This window comes from Musca autumnalis, unplaced genomic scaffold (genome assembly GCF_047663935.1).
Source record: "Musca autumnalis isolate F117 unplaced genomic scaffold, ASM4766393v1 scaffold_5, whole genome shotgun sequence".
Lineage (NCBI taxonomy): Eukaryota > Metazoa > Arthropoda > Insecta > Diptera > Muscidae > Musca > Musca autumnalis.
Window position 1 is genome coordinate 77,294,853 of NW_027412088.1, and position 15,214 is coordinate 77,310,066.

Consider the following 15,214-nt stretch of genomic DNA (forward strand, 5'->3'; position numbering starts at 1 on the left):
AATATTGTCAAGAATTCCAAGTCCAGATTTACATTAATCTGTGAGATTTTACTAAGTTTGCCAAGACAATTATATAAATCCCTTCGAACTATTTCCACAAAATCTTAACCCCAACTCTTAACTTCAGAAACTCGGTAGATTACATCGGCTGATTAGCAACTCCCATGTAAGCTAGGATGTTAACTTAATGTGTTACATAAAGATCACTGTTGTTGTGAACTTACGACACTAAGCAGAACTTAGAGAAGTTAAGGAATTTCCAAGAAGATTATAATTTGGTACAAATATGAAAAAATGCTTAAAATTTCTTTATAAAAATAAATTACAAATATTCTTTTAAGTTTTAAATATATTTTTATCATGTATTTATTTTTTTACGAAAAACAATTACTTAAATCGAAAACTTCTTATTGTTGTTTCTATAAGCTAATGTTTTCGTTCGATTATCATATTCTAAACTCATCACTACAAAATCACAATCAAAATTAAATAGAATTATTTAAATAGAAAGTCTTTAGAAAACCTATCACTGAAAAAAAAGAGTTAATACTTAGTTTCGAATTTTTAGTATTAAAAGAATGAAAAAACAAATTATTTTAGGAAAGATTTAAATTCTTAACAAAAAGATCTCTAAATAGACTTCAGTCAACACAGGTGTTATTTTCTTGTTTAAAGATGAGCTTGGTAGTAAATATATTGTTTATGTAAGTATGTATGTGTTTGTTTATTATAAATATTAATGCATAGGTTTGTATGTATGTATTTTGTTTTTGTCTTTGATTTGTTTTGCATGAAATAATAAATTTATTATATTTTTTATAGGTTATGTTTGTGTGTTTTTGTTTCCTTCAGTTACTTTAAAATAGTTTAGTAGTTGTTTTTTTTTTTGTAATTCTTATTTCATTTGTATTCTTTTGAAAAATATTGTGTTTTGTTTTCAATTTATGCTTCTTTCTTAGCAAAGTAGAAGTTAACACAAAAACAAAAAGTAATAATAATTTAAAAATAATAATAGTTTTCTTAAATGATAAATAACACAGAATTTGAAATCAAATAAAAATAAAAAAATATATACTAAATCCGTTTTAAAGCAAAAATATATATAACAGTAATAAATTTGGTTGTTTGTTGTTTTTTTCGTATTATTCATAAATTCATTGCAAAATTATGAAAAAATTATTTGAAAAAGCAAAAATGTATTTGAAATGCTTCGTTTTCTCTGGGGTTTTTTTTTTTTCAATTTCTTGTGACATAGAATTTCACTTCACTTTATTTAATTTTCTGGAATGGTCGTTAGAGTCTTTGAAAGCGAAGAATTTATTGTTGTATTATTATCAGAGTTAACGCTGTTGTTCAGTGTTGAGTTTGCCGATCCTCCTCCTCCTCCTCCAGTGGCATTATTGGCACTTTCATCTAAAAATAGGTCAATTTCTGGTATTGGATCACGCCAGTAATTAAAGTTGGAAAATTCAAATGCAGCTGCTTCGTCGGGTTTGATGGGCGGAAATAGTTGATCAACAATATAGGTCATACTGCAATAGCTGTAATGAGAATTAAAAAAAAGGGGAATTGTAATAAAATTTTTAATTTATTTTATATGTGAGAATTTTTTAAAATTATGGCTGAATTCCGTATTGTCAGTTGCTTTGTATTCGTGCATGAAACTAGGGGTTCTTAAATCGAGTTCCATACTAGAGTAATTTTATGAAATTGCAGTAGTGGAGAAATCGATTTAAGAACCCCTAGTTTAATGCACGAATACAAAGCAACTGACAATACGGAAGTCTGCCTATTATTTTTATATCTACAATTCCTCAGTCTATTGTTGTAAAAAAACAACGACAATAACAAGAGTGGTGTACCTAAGAACGGTAAGCTAGTTTTAAAAACAAATTGCATTTTCGCAGCTAAAATTTTGTAAGTTTTCAACGTAAATTTTTAGGCGTTTGTGGGGTACTTATTATAAACAGTGAAACAAATTTTCCACTGAAAGGCCTACTGGACCAAATATTACTTTTTGGATGCAAAATGTTTAAGTGTGTGATGTATGTGCACAGGTTCGACCAATGACAGTCACTGCTTTCGATAATCGTAACCACCAACCGATTTAAGTTGGTTACTTGGACTTTGCCCACGAAACACATTATGAACTGTAAACAGGTCCATAAGGAGTATCTTCTGCCAAAAATTCAAAAAGATTCTCGAACAGTTCTTAACCTGTGCATAATCGGATATTTGGAACTTTTGTGAGGGAGGAACCCGAAGGTGTTGTCCGATATAGAACTTCATGTACGTTTGAAATAAATTTTACGATTTCAAAAGTTTCGACCAAATTTAATTGGTCCCGGCAGAGTTTTTAGAGCTTTATGGTCATTATCCCAGCCGCCGAAAAAAATTGTAACGTTGTATATTTTTTCAAAACGATCCAAAACAAGTCCTTAAACTGCACTTGTGCGAAAAATATTTGAACTTTTGTGCGGGAGGTACCGGAAAGTGTGGGCCGATATAGTTCATATTCGAACCAGATCTGGAAGAAATATTACGAGGAACAAATCTGTTGATTCGTTCAAGGGTTATCATGTACACCACTTTAGAGAAAAAATGTTACCTCTTGTGGGATGGTACCGGAAAGAGTGGACCAATATGACCCATATTCGAACTCGGTCTAAGTTTGGACAAAATATTTTGTTCAGTGTTATCGTGCGCACCATTATAGCGAAAAGTATTGAACTTTTGTGGGAAAGGTATACGAAGGAGTGAACCGATCTATCCCAACTTTGAAATTGATCTATGTTAGGACAAAAATATGTTACAAGGACCAAATTAACTGATTCGTTCTGGAGCTATAGTGCGCACCAGCCGAACGCACATTCCTGAATCGACTCTAAATTGTCTGAAACACATTTTGCCCAAACATACTTGGGGTCTTAAAACCATTATTTTGATGAGGCACATGGGAGACTTCTCGCATATCAAATATTTATATTAGCTCAATGATATGGAACCTACTGTTTATCGGCAAGTCCGAACGGCGTGTCTTAAAATACGCCTAGTAGAGAAGTTTTACATGGCTGAAATACTCAGAAAATGTCGTGAAAATGCGATTTTACCTGGCCTGGGAATCGAATCGGGATATGAAGAGTGTTATGCAGGAATGAGTACCATTGCACCACGGTGGTACTTGGGTTTGTTTGACATCTGAAATTCCACGACCTCTCGAGATAATTACCCATGAGGATGACTGTAGGTTAAGGGCGTCTGGTCCAGCGTACGTAAAAATACTTTAAATAACTTTTCCAATCGTTTCGCATGTTCCATAGGAACAATACAAAACGAAACATAACCCACGCTGGCGGAGTTCGCTGTTTAGTTTCGTTTTGTTTACATTCGTGAGTGCGAACAAAACGATTAGCGAAAAGTACTCAACTCCACAAGAGCAGATAGAATACTAAATATACAGGGGCTTAGGTCGCAATTTCTCGATACTCGACATGGCATCTTGAACGGACTAGCAGAGCTCCGTTCTACATGACTTTTTGAGAACGGGAAAGTGCGACTAACCAAAGTTTATCCAGGTAGTGATCTCCTACCCATTAGAGATCCCCCAACACCGGGGAGTTATGCGTAATATTCGTGCCTATCGGTGTTTTTCAAGGTTTGCAGTGGGGTACCTATAAACTGTATTTGAACGGAGCCTCGTTGACACCTGGGCGAATCAACGAGTAACGAACCTGTTTTTCTGTCAAGCTCTTGCCGTGGTAAGGAGGCAATGCCACGGTTGACCTCCTGACCTTCCAGTAAACAATGCAACTCATGGATTCTAAAACTTTCAAAAAACCCCAAAAAACAAAAACCCTCTAAAAAAACCAAAACTCCGACTGATGTTGGCGTGGATGCCTTGGCACCTTCAGTCTTCACCGCCACAAGTGCAAATACCTCTCTCTCGTTGACGATTAGGAACATTGACACTGACAATTATCTCGGTCATTCCCCCACCCCCCCACTTCGCGTGGTGCCCAACTAGGGGCAATGTCGACAGCCCTACTTTAGACATTATTAATGACAGTCTAATTAGACAAATTTGGATGGCGAACAGGTCGACGAGGTGAATGACTCAACTTTAACCAATGAGGAAGAATTAATGGAAACCACCATTATTCCATCCGCCGGTCAAGCTGAGTCGCCACTTCTGCCTGACAAGGTCGCTCCTCCAATTTGTTCAGGAGAAAAGGAAAAGGCTGTATGTAACCCTTGTCGTATCCATCTTAACCTAAAGCTTGAATTAAATGACAGTGTTACGTATGCGATAATATGCATATGGTTTGACTCATTATCCGTAATTTTTCCTAGTATGACCACTTTGACTGAAGGTAACTCTAATATACACAGATGGGTGTAAGATGGTTGAAGGCAATGGCACCGGCGATTACTGAGAGAACTCATATAAGCTTAATGTTAATTGCATCGTCTTTCAGGCAGAGATTCTTTCTATCTTACAGGGCCGGTGACTATGTATGTCGATAGTCAAGCGGCCTTCAAGGCTCTTAAGTCCTGAACCATAAATTCTTCAGCTGTCCTTTGCAGGAAAGTTCTGCACGATATACGCAATATTGTTACACATTTCTAGGTTCCGGGCCATAGAAATGTAATGGAAAACGAATACGCAGATAAACTATCACGATGTAGCTCTAAGTCTATCGACCTGTCAATTGACGAAAATGTCTGGCCACCAATGGGATATTACATCGGCAAAGTTCGTGATATCTACATCGAAAATGTGATGATGTAGGACATCCAAAGCAATTTGGCCTGTGGTATCTCGTCGTAGTACGACAAGTTAGGGATGAAAATACTTAGTAGATATGAGATAGATACTCTCACCTTCCCAACTAACATAGATTCCATTATCCTTTTTCACTTTGCCAAACACCTATCACGGCTTGGAAAATGTCCACAATCACTTGTCAATTGTCCTCCTATCTATTTCCAGCAAAACAATCGATCAACAACACGGCAATAATCTGCAATTCTCTTCATTGGTTTAAAGATCCCACGGTGTGCCTTAATAAAATTAAAATGGAAGGTGCTTACACCTGGGAAGTTTTTGCAGATTCTGAATCTACAATGCTCATAGATGAGAAATATCAAGGAACTAAAAAAATCGCCGAAGGGATTTTCAGATAAATCGCGATTTAAGTTCACATGTTTAGGGGTTCTTTAGATTTTCACGATTTTGCTTGCAAAGGCCGAGTTGTATGTAAATGGGCCTAAAGAAAATGTTGTAGCTGTGAAAATTTTCCACAAGATTTATTTTTATGATATTTTCGTAGGTTTTACCGTTTTTATACCCTCAGCCTTTAGGCTATGAAGGGTATATACACTTTCATACGGGCAAAATGTGCCTCATCGAAATAATGGTTTTAGACCCCAAGTATGTTTGGACGAAATGTGTTTCAGACAATTTGGAGTCGATTGAGCAATGTCCGTCCGTCTGTCTGTCTGTCTGGCTGGCTGGAGCGCACGATAACTCTCGAACGGATAAACCGATTCGGTTCAAATTTTGGCTTTCGTAATATTTTACCCAAACTTAGTTTAAGTTCGAAGATGGGCTATATCGGTCCACTCCTTCCCGTACCTCCCCCACAAAAGTTCGAAAATGTTCGGAAAATTTGTGCGCACGATAACTCTTGAAGGGAGTAACCGATTTGGTCCATACTTTGCCCATCGTGGAGCGTGTATCAGACTTAGATAAGGTTTCAATATGGACTCAATCGGTCCACTCCTTGGGGTACCTCCCACACAAAATTTCGGAAAAGTTCAGTTTAGGGCCATCTCTCGAATCGCTTTGATTTTTGTTTTAGCAGCGTGTATTCACTGCCCTCCATACGACGGTACAAGTTTCAGCAGGGGCAAAACCATACTTCCCGAGAGAATAGCCTGAAAGTTGCAAAAAAACCCTATGACACCGTGTGAGGTGGTTGAAGCGCAAGATAAAACTTAGTAATATTTTGTCCAAACATAGTTTAAGTGTGAAGATAAGCCATATCGGTCCACTCTTTCAGGTACCTCCCCCACACCAGTTCCAAAATGTTCGGAAAAATTGTTCGTACGGTAACTCTTAAAAGTAGTTGCCAAATTGGTCTATACTTTACACATCCTAATACATCTACCAGATATAGATCAGGTTCAAATATGGACTATATTTGTCCACTCCATCCCGTACCTCCCACACAAAATTTCGGATAAGTTCACTTTAAGACCTGCTATGGAATCACTTTGATTTTTGTTGAGACAACTTGCATTCGTTGCCTCAATTACGATGGTAAAAGTTTTTTTAGGGGCAAGTCCATACTTCTTGAGCAAACAGCCTGAAGAGTGTAAAAACATCCTAAGGCACCATATGTTGTGGCTGGAGATCCACTTCCATAACGGTCAATGTCGATCCATTCCTTTTAGTATCTCCTCCGCAAAACTTTTGAACTTTAATCCTAATCAACATTGTTGTCGGTTCAAATATCCAAAAATTTTAAAACCCCCTAAATACATACGTATGTTGGGAAAAATTTTTTCAATATACACAGGCTGAGGGTATATCTCTGTCGGCAAAGCCGACTGATACTTTTTTACTTGTTGAGATATATACGTTCAAATTAAGACAATGCACTGACTGTTTCGCCTCCTTATAAAACAATGTCATTACTGCAATTTTCCAAATAAAACTTATTATATATCTTGAAAACGGTACAACCTAGGAAAAAATAAATCATCCAATCTTGTAGAGACAGCTTCAACATTTTCTTCACGCCTTGCGGTTTCCAAGCAAAATCTTGAAGACTTAATATAAGAACCTAAAAATTTGAACTGAACCTCTATATCTCAAAAATGGTAAAACCTACGAAAAAAGGTCAGTCTTTAGACTCATTTCGATACGACTTGCGGTTTCCAAGCAAAATAGTGAAAACCTAAAAAACCCTAAAATTGTGAATTTTGATCGCGATTTATTTAAAAATCCCTCCCGCGATTTTTTCTCTTTTTTTTTCATTTTTCTTATCTATGAACATTGCTGTGTCAGAATCCGCGAAATCTTCCCATGTGTAAGCGGTTTTCATCAAAAGTTAGTTAAGGCGCACTGAGCATGATATTGTTTTATAAGGAGGCGATACAGTCAGTGCATTGTCTCAATTTGAACTTCTATATCTCAAAAATGGTAAAACATACGACAATATCATAAAGGTCAATCTTGTGTAGAATTTTCACAGCTACAACATTTTCTTTAGGCCCATTTACATTGGACTCGTGTTTTCCAAGCAAAATCGTGAAAACCTAAAGAAATGTGAACTTAAATCGCGATTTGTGTGAAAATCCCTCCGGCGATTTTTTTGTTTCTTGATATTTCTCATCTATGAGCATTGTAGTTTCAGAATCTGCAAAAACTTCCCAGGTGTAAGCACCTTCCATTTAAAATTAGTTAAGGCGCACCGTGTATCACTACCTAATCTTTAACTCATCAAGCAATAACTATCATCATCTGTACCTTATCATTATCATCTTCAACCTGCCCAGGAAAAACACAATCGACTAACAGTCTCTGAGTGGCTGCTCACCCTTCAACCTATTGCCACCCAAGTAAAGAAGTGTTTCTCTTTGTAAACATCTATAATTTCATTTCGTAGTAGTAAAATATTTATATGGAATTGTCGTTTTATTAAAATGCGATAATGAACATAAACATAATTTAAAGCATATTTTCAGGCGCTGTTTTAAAATCATTTCCTCGTCCGACATTTATAGTTTACTTTACTTTTAGGCACCTTAGCGATTACTATTGTTACAATGAACTTTTTTATTCGCCCTATATTATCTTTGAAGTTTTTAGAGAACCAATTGATAAATTTGTGTGTTTAAAGCATATTTTAGGTACAGTTTTTAAACCATTTCCTAATGCCACATATGATAGTATACTTTTAGGCGCCTTTAGGGTTACTATATTTACCATACTTTTTTTTTTGCCCTAAATCAATGGTAGGCAACATATTTTTCTATTGCATACTTTAGGAGGTGTCATTGTGTGAGTATTATGTTTTTTCAATTAGTTGAATTGTGTATGTGAGAAATTTTTACACACACAATTACAAATGGGAACCCCTTTGCCTACTATTGCCCAGAATTGTCATCAAATTATTTAGAGCCAAAAATTATAGCAAGTTTTCAGGCGCATTTCTTAAACCATTTCCTTATTACACATTTTATAGTATACTTTTAGGTGTCTCAATGCAATGAACTTCTTTGATTCTCTGGAACCAAATATTAAAATTCGTGTTTCATTGAATATTTCTTGAACAAACACATTATAGTATACTTTAAGGCAACTTTATGCTTACTATTTTTTCAATGAACTGCATATGTGTCCTAAACTAGGTTCAAATTATTTATGAAAAATATTAAAAATTGGTGTTTTAAAGCATATTTTTTGGCGCAATTTTAAAACCAAACTTTAAAGCATATTTTTGTGCGCCTCGTGTTATTTTAAAGAAAGCTGAAGATTAGGCATGTATATCGAAAATATAGTAGTATGTAGATTCGTCATCGATATTTAAACATAATTGGCACAGAAGAAACAAACGTAATCAATATTATAAGAAATTGTATATAAATTTGCCATTAGAAAAGTAAAATAAAATAAAACAAAAAAGAACAATTTTGAATTATTTATTTTTTGCCAAACAATGTCATGGTTGGTATAATAATTATAATAATTGGGGGACAGCTACGTTACGTAGTTAAAACAACTTAAAACTAAATATAAATCATCACAATATTAAATATCTATTTACATACATATCAAATTCAATATGCATTAGGGGATGTGTATATGGATGTATATAAATTTTATAAAAATATGCAAATTATAATGCACTTATATTTATACAAAATATATACATACATAGCAAACTTTGTTTCTATAACATAAAATAATAACAATAATAAAAAGGAATAGCATAAAATAAGAAAACCTTGGAAACCTTTAAAAAGATTTGTGTTTTTTGCAAAAGAAAAAAAGGTACTGAATGTAACGCTGTTTTGTATTTTTTAAATACAATATTTTTTACACACACACATATTGTAACATTAAAACTTAACAAACTTACAGACTAATTAATAACTTGCCTAAGTTATTTTCTTTAATTTTAACTAATAAATGATTTCGTTTACCGACAATACTTATTTGTTTAGTTACATCGTTTTGGTAATTTAACCAAACTAAACGGAAACTAAACTAATGACAAAGTTACGCAGATATGGACAAAATTAGTGTTATAACGCTTAGAAATATATATGGATAAAAGCAATTTAATTGCATACTAAATAACCAGGTAAATAAATATCACAAATTTGTTGTTGTTGTTGTTCTTGATGTTAGTATTGATTAATTGGTAGATTTGTTCATATATTTTTGTCTTATTCTCTCTCACAAAGAAATTGAGAGTCTTAAAGCATTGGTTTTGTATGTCCCATTTAACACACCGAAGACACATTTAAAATAATATCATTATGATTGCTAGTATTATTATTTAGCTGTGTAAAGGTATCACTGTTGTGTATGTTTGTTGCTGCCGTTTCCATTGAGGTACTATTCATGCTTGTTGTTTCGGAAACATCTATAACAATGCCATCATCTTCATCTAAATATTCATCGCTAAAGATGTCTTCATCTCCATCACTTTCAGTATCACTGAATTTTAATTCTTCCTCTTCTTCGTCATCGTCAAAGACATCGGTTTTATAATCGAAATCATCATCGAGGGCAGGAAAATATTCATCAACTTCTAGTGATTGATTGATGTAACCACTATACCGCCGATCGATATTAAGGCGTTGATAGAGTAAAATAATCGTATAAAAGTAGAGTTTATTTGGAACACAAAGAAAGAAAAACGTAATAATTTTGAAGAAATAAAACAAAACAGAAATAAGTATCGAAACATAAAGATCGAGAAAATAAATTGATATTTTTTTTCGTACATAACAAATAATAGGCGTATATCGAGAGATAGAGAGACAGCAAATGAAAATAAAGCAGAAAACATAAAACAAAAGGTTGATATGCACAGTAATAATAAATATTAAAAAATATATAGATGAGAAAAATTAGAAATTCATATCATGGAAAATCAAAAGTATATTTTGTAGGTTAGGAGCCGGTAATGGAAAACGAAGATTTGTGATTAAAAGAGGTATTTCATTTATTTATTTTAATGGTTCTGGTATGTGGTCCGAAGAAGACATCATGGAATGAATGTAAATTCTACACAAATTTAGTTTTTTTCGTGGTCTTCAGGTTGTTTATACTCAGCCAGTTGTTTTGAAATGACATCTATTTATGTGAATTAGACAATTTTTCTAACATATTCTCAAAAACTGTTATCTGATTTTCTCCTAGATCATCTCATGGAAAACATAAAGAATTTTTTTATTTTTTGTATAGAGGGCAGATATTTTGAAAATATCCAGAGGTTTTACTCATAGGAAAAATCTTCTCATTGGGGGAACAGAAGGTTTTCTTAGAAGGAATAAGTGAACAGGATATATTTTTGTGGAGGCCATGAAGATCTTCCCATAGTAAACTAAAATATATTCTGATAAAGCAGGAAAGTGTGTCTGATAATATTCAGGCCCATTCTTCTCGTGGATGAACAAAAGCTTTGCTTAGATGACCTGAAGTTATGTTTAAAAAGGGCATAAAGCTTTTCTTTTTGAGAGCCTCCTCAGCAACATATTATAGAACATCAGAATGTCTTCATGTAAAGGACTAGATAATGCTTTCATGGAAGGGAACAGGAATGGAAGACTCTAGGCGCATTAAATAGTAGACCAGGAATCCTTCTCAACGTCTTCTAACAAAATATCAGCCGGTCTTCTTACAAAGCACCAGAATAACTTTTTATAGAAGAATACCACATTCATATTCTCATATTAGACTAACAATTTTCCTACCACATGGCTTTTTCTTAGAAATCTAGAAGGTTTTCTCATGATGAAACATACGTGAAGGCCAGAAAGTTGTATAAGGAAAGAATTGTATTTAATTGAACTATCATGACTTAAGGAGTTTTGTATTGAAAAAGTGATGTCTAGCGAAGTCCACACACATCCAACCAATATGCTACAATCGTTTCGCTGGTGGCTTAATGCAGCTCATCTGGAAAGATGGAAGATATTTTTTAGAGAACCTGAACGGATGAGCAAGCCTTTATATAGAGGACCAGAGTATGTTTTCAATAAAGCTTTTCGTTGAAATCCAGAAGATAGAGGACAAAAGATCCTAACATAGAAGTCCTGATGATCATCTCATAGTAGGCCAGAAAGTCTTCTCAAAGGGGACCAAAAAGGTCTTACTACTAATGTTTAGCAGATAACCTGAATGCCTTTTTGTAAAAGATCAACAGTTATCAAAGCTTTTCGTTGAAATCCAGAAGATAGAGGACAAAAGATCCTAGCATAAGTCCGGATGATCATCTCATAGTAGACCAGAAAGTCTTCTCAAAGGGGACCAAAAAGGTCTTACTACTAATGTTTAGCAGATAACCTGAATGCCTTTTTATAAAATATCAACAGTTATCAAAGCCAGAAGATTTTATAAATGCAGAATGGAGGTTTTTTTCACAGGTAGCCTGAATAGATTTGAATATCATTTCATAGGGGATCATTGGATATTTTCAATAAAATCTTTTCGTAGAAATCCAAAAGACAACAGATTCTACAATAAAAGACTCGAGGATCATCTCATAGAGGATCAACAGATCTTGCCATTAATGGTTAGCTGGTATTTTTGCAAAGGCCAGAATGTAATTTTTTAGAATACCATAAAATATTCTTTTAGTCACCAAAAGGTATCCTAATGTCGGACAAAGAACCACGAAGCAATTTCTTAGAAATCTAGAAAATTTTCTCACGGAGTAACATTCGATTTTTTGTTGAAGACCAGAATATCTTTGTATAGAGGACTTGAAGATCTTTTCATAGATGTGGAGGTCTTTCTTATAGAGAATACGGGTGTGTTTTCATAATAGCCATTTCTTGGAAATCCGAAAGATTTTCTCATGAAGTTTTTTCATTAAAGGTCCTATCAACGAAGAGTAGAAAGTCTTTTCAAAGAGGCGCTTCGTATAAAAGGCCTGGAGGTCTTCTTATACATATAAGACAAAGGCAAGCGAAAGTCTTTTCACATTTTGTACACGTGTCGCTTATAAAAATTTGATATTCCATTCGAAGAAGATGCTTAATATTGAAAAAATAAAAAAAGATAAAAAAGCTAATCTTGCTTTTAGCTCATCGATATGGGTAGCTCCTTTATTTACTTTCCCTTAAAAAATATGATGTTTTGTAAGGCAAGAATTCTAACAATTGCAACACTTGCACCTCTTGGGTATCAGGTATATTATATCCATTTAAAACTCTTTTTCTTGGCTGTAATAATACCTCATATAATATTGATAAAATATCGACAATTACCGCTTTGTTAGTATCAAAATGTTATAAAAAAACGCAATATGATATTTGAGAAGTCTTCGAAAGTAGACCATTGTGGTTTTGAATGCCTTTTCTGGAGCCAACTCAATATCATCCAGCAATTTCAGACAGAGAACAACACTTTCCATGCTTGTTTATGTGGCTACTAAAAATAATATTATTTGTTTTCCAAGTTGAACTCTGGACAGGTTTCTAGACGCGCCGTAACATGTGCCGGTTTGTGTACTTTTACAGCGCACCATTTCCGTTAACGTGTGCAATCTACGGTCCGAGAAAGCTAAGGGCAAACGAATTTCTATTACGTACACTTTTGTTAAATATTCCTCACCATATTCCGACGTTATTTAATTATTTAAATGCATAAAGTGTGAATCAATGTCAACATTGAGGCTTGTAAATTAATATTTCATTAATTATACTGATGTGTTCTATAACAATTATAACTTTTTGTAGTATATTATTGCAATTTTTCTTATTGAATCGTTGAAAATCATATGTTTCCATCTTCTCATAACCTCAAATCACCATATTGTAACCACAAGTTTACACCGTGATTACTTGTTCTTACACATGGTGCAATAGTACACCAGATGTTCTCCACATCCAAAAGCTTTTGTTCGAATGTGAGTTCATTTGATTTTCCATGTTTAAATTCCTTTTTTTTAACAATAAGACTTAAAAGATTTTGCATATATGAAAATTAATGTAACTTACATAACTAAATTGAATGGCGAAATTTTAATACATGTATGTAAAATGTGATGTGATGATTATTATTACAACGCTAGGAGAAGAAAAATAATGCATTAATTTAAAAAGTAAAGATTTTTTGAGGTTAGAATTTCTAACCCCCCCTAAATGGTGGTTTAATAGATTACATTTTGTTTTGATTACTTCTTTGTTTGTTTCTTCTTACTTTTTGGCCAATTATAAAAATTAGATGAGATGTGCTCGTGATAATTGTTGTCACATACACTCTGCTACCATGTTTTGTTGTTGTTATTATTATTATTAATTAACCTAACCAATGGTGAGATTAATTTGTGAGATTCCATACAAATACATACGAGAATACATCATACAAACAAACACCTCTTACAATAGGTACAATAAATAGTATTCTTACAAAGCTGTAGACAAGGCATTCAAATGTTTTGATTGATTGGCTGATAGAATTGCATTATTGGTTTTTAGCATTGGTTTTGATAATGGTTATTGTTTGTTGTTTTTGTTTTGTATTAAACAGTACACCATGTGAGTGTGGGTGTTGTTGTAGTAAAAAGTCAGAGAGAGAATACATAACAGATGAAATGCTTCTTCCATAGTAGCACACAACAGATCTTACGAAATAAATGCAAACAAATTTTTAATATATGAAATACTTACGAGGATTGGAATGTTTGAGTTAACTCATGTTTTAATTCTCCTTTGGTATTTATTGTGAAAATACGCTTAATGGGTATGCCAACGGCACGATAAGCCCAGACATCCTAAAACAAAAAATGGGAAATATTTTTTGAAATCCCTTCGATTTTAAAGATTTAGCAGGGTTATGCTACTTACATTGATACGATTACCATAACCAGCATAGAATGGATCTTTGTTGGGGAATAAATCTCTGATATCCGAGAGGCAAGCAATTTTAAATTGTTCTGGTTTACGTTCAATTACTTCACGATGGAAGGCTGAGATCAATGATGTTGGATTCAATAACAATGGACCATCGGGTAATTTAACATCACCCTGACGTATTGAACGTAAGTATTCACGTGTTGCCCGTGATTGGCCAATGGCACGGGCCGACAGATATAACAGCTTATAGCCGTTTTGTTCAATTTTGGAGAAAAGTTGTGCCACACCCAGTTGGGCCCAATCTTTACCAACCATTGGTAATATATGACCCAAAACATCCGACTTGGTTATGGTACCATCAATATCGGATATAACAACCTTATCACTGTGTCGCCAACGGAACAAATAACATTTACAACGTGTTGTACCCTGATAGGCGGTAGTAACACTGAATTCAATTTCATTCATGCCTTCTTTGAGGTTAAGTTTTTTCTGGAAGAAAAAAAAAAAAGGTTTAAAATTAATAATAAAAATAGTAATAACAATTATATTAATTAATAATAATTATATTAATATTAATGATAATAAAAATAATAATTATAATAATTATAGTAATTAAAATAATAATACTAATTACAATAATAACAATAAAAATAATAATAATAATAATTATATTAATTATAATAATAGTAATTATAATAATTATAGTAATAATAATAATAAAAATAATGATAATAATAAAAATAATAATAATATTAATATTAATTATAAAAAATGTTTTAAAATTAATAAAAAAATAGTAATAGCAATTAAATTAATTAATAATAATGATAATAAAAATAATAATTATAGTAATTAAAATAATAATACTAATAACAATAATAACAATAAAAATAATAATTATAATAAAAGTAATTATAATAATTATAGTAATTTTAATAATAATAATAATAATAATAATAATAATAATAATAATAATAATAATAATAATAATAAATAATAGTAATTATAGTAATAATAATTTTTATTATTATAATACACGGTGCTCTTGAAACAGTTTTAAATGGAAGGTGCTTACACCTTGGAAGTTTTTGCGGATTCTGAAACTACA

At 33.0% G+C, this 15,214-nt stretch overlaps 1 protein-coding gene across 10 annotated transcripts in view; it reads right to left on the reverse strand.

The window, feature by feature from the left end:
• Window positions 1–334: 334 nt before the first annotated feature.
• The window catches only part of Lpin (phosphatidate phosphatase LPIN), a 166,964-nt gene continuing 152,084 nt past the window's right edge, over window positions 335–15,214 (reverse strand). For 6 of the 10 annotated variants that reach the window (XM_073957560.1, XM_073957567.1, XM_073957563.1 and 3 more), the window contains 3 exons: window positions 14,095–14,595; window positions 13,918–14,021; window positions 8,694–9,850 (listed from right to left, as the gene is read on the reverse strand). In XM_073957560.1, the coding sequence (XP_073813661.1) occupies window positions 9,517–9,850; window positions 13,918–14,021; window positions 14,095–14,595 (939 nt within the window). In that variant the 3' untranslated portion in view covers window positions 8,694–9,516. Of the gene's footprint in view, window positions 1,542–8,693; window positions 9,851–13,917; window positions 14,022–14,094; window positions 14,596–15,214 lie in introns of those variants that run through there. The other 4 variants (XM_073957569.1, XM_073957565.1, XM_073957568.1 and 1 more) reach the window with 1 other exon arrangement.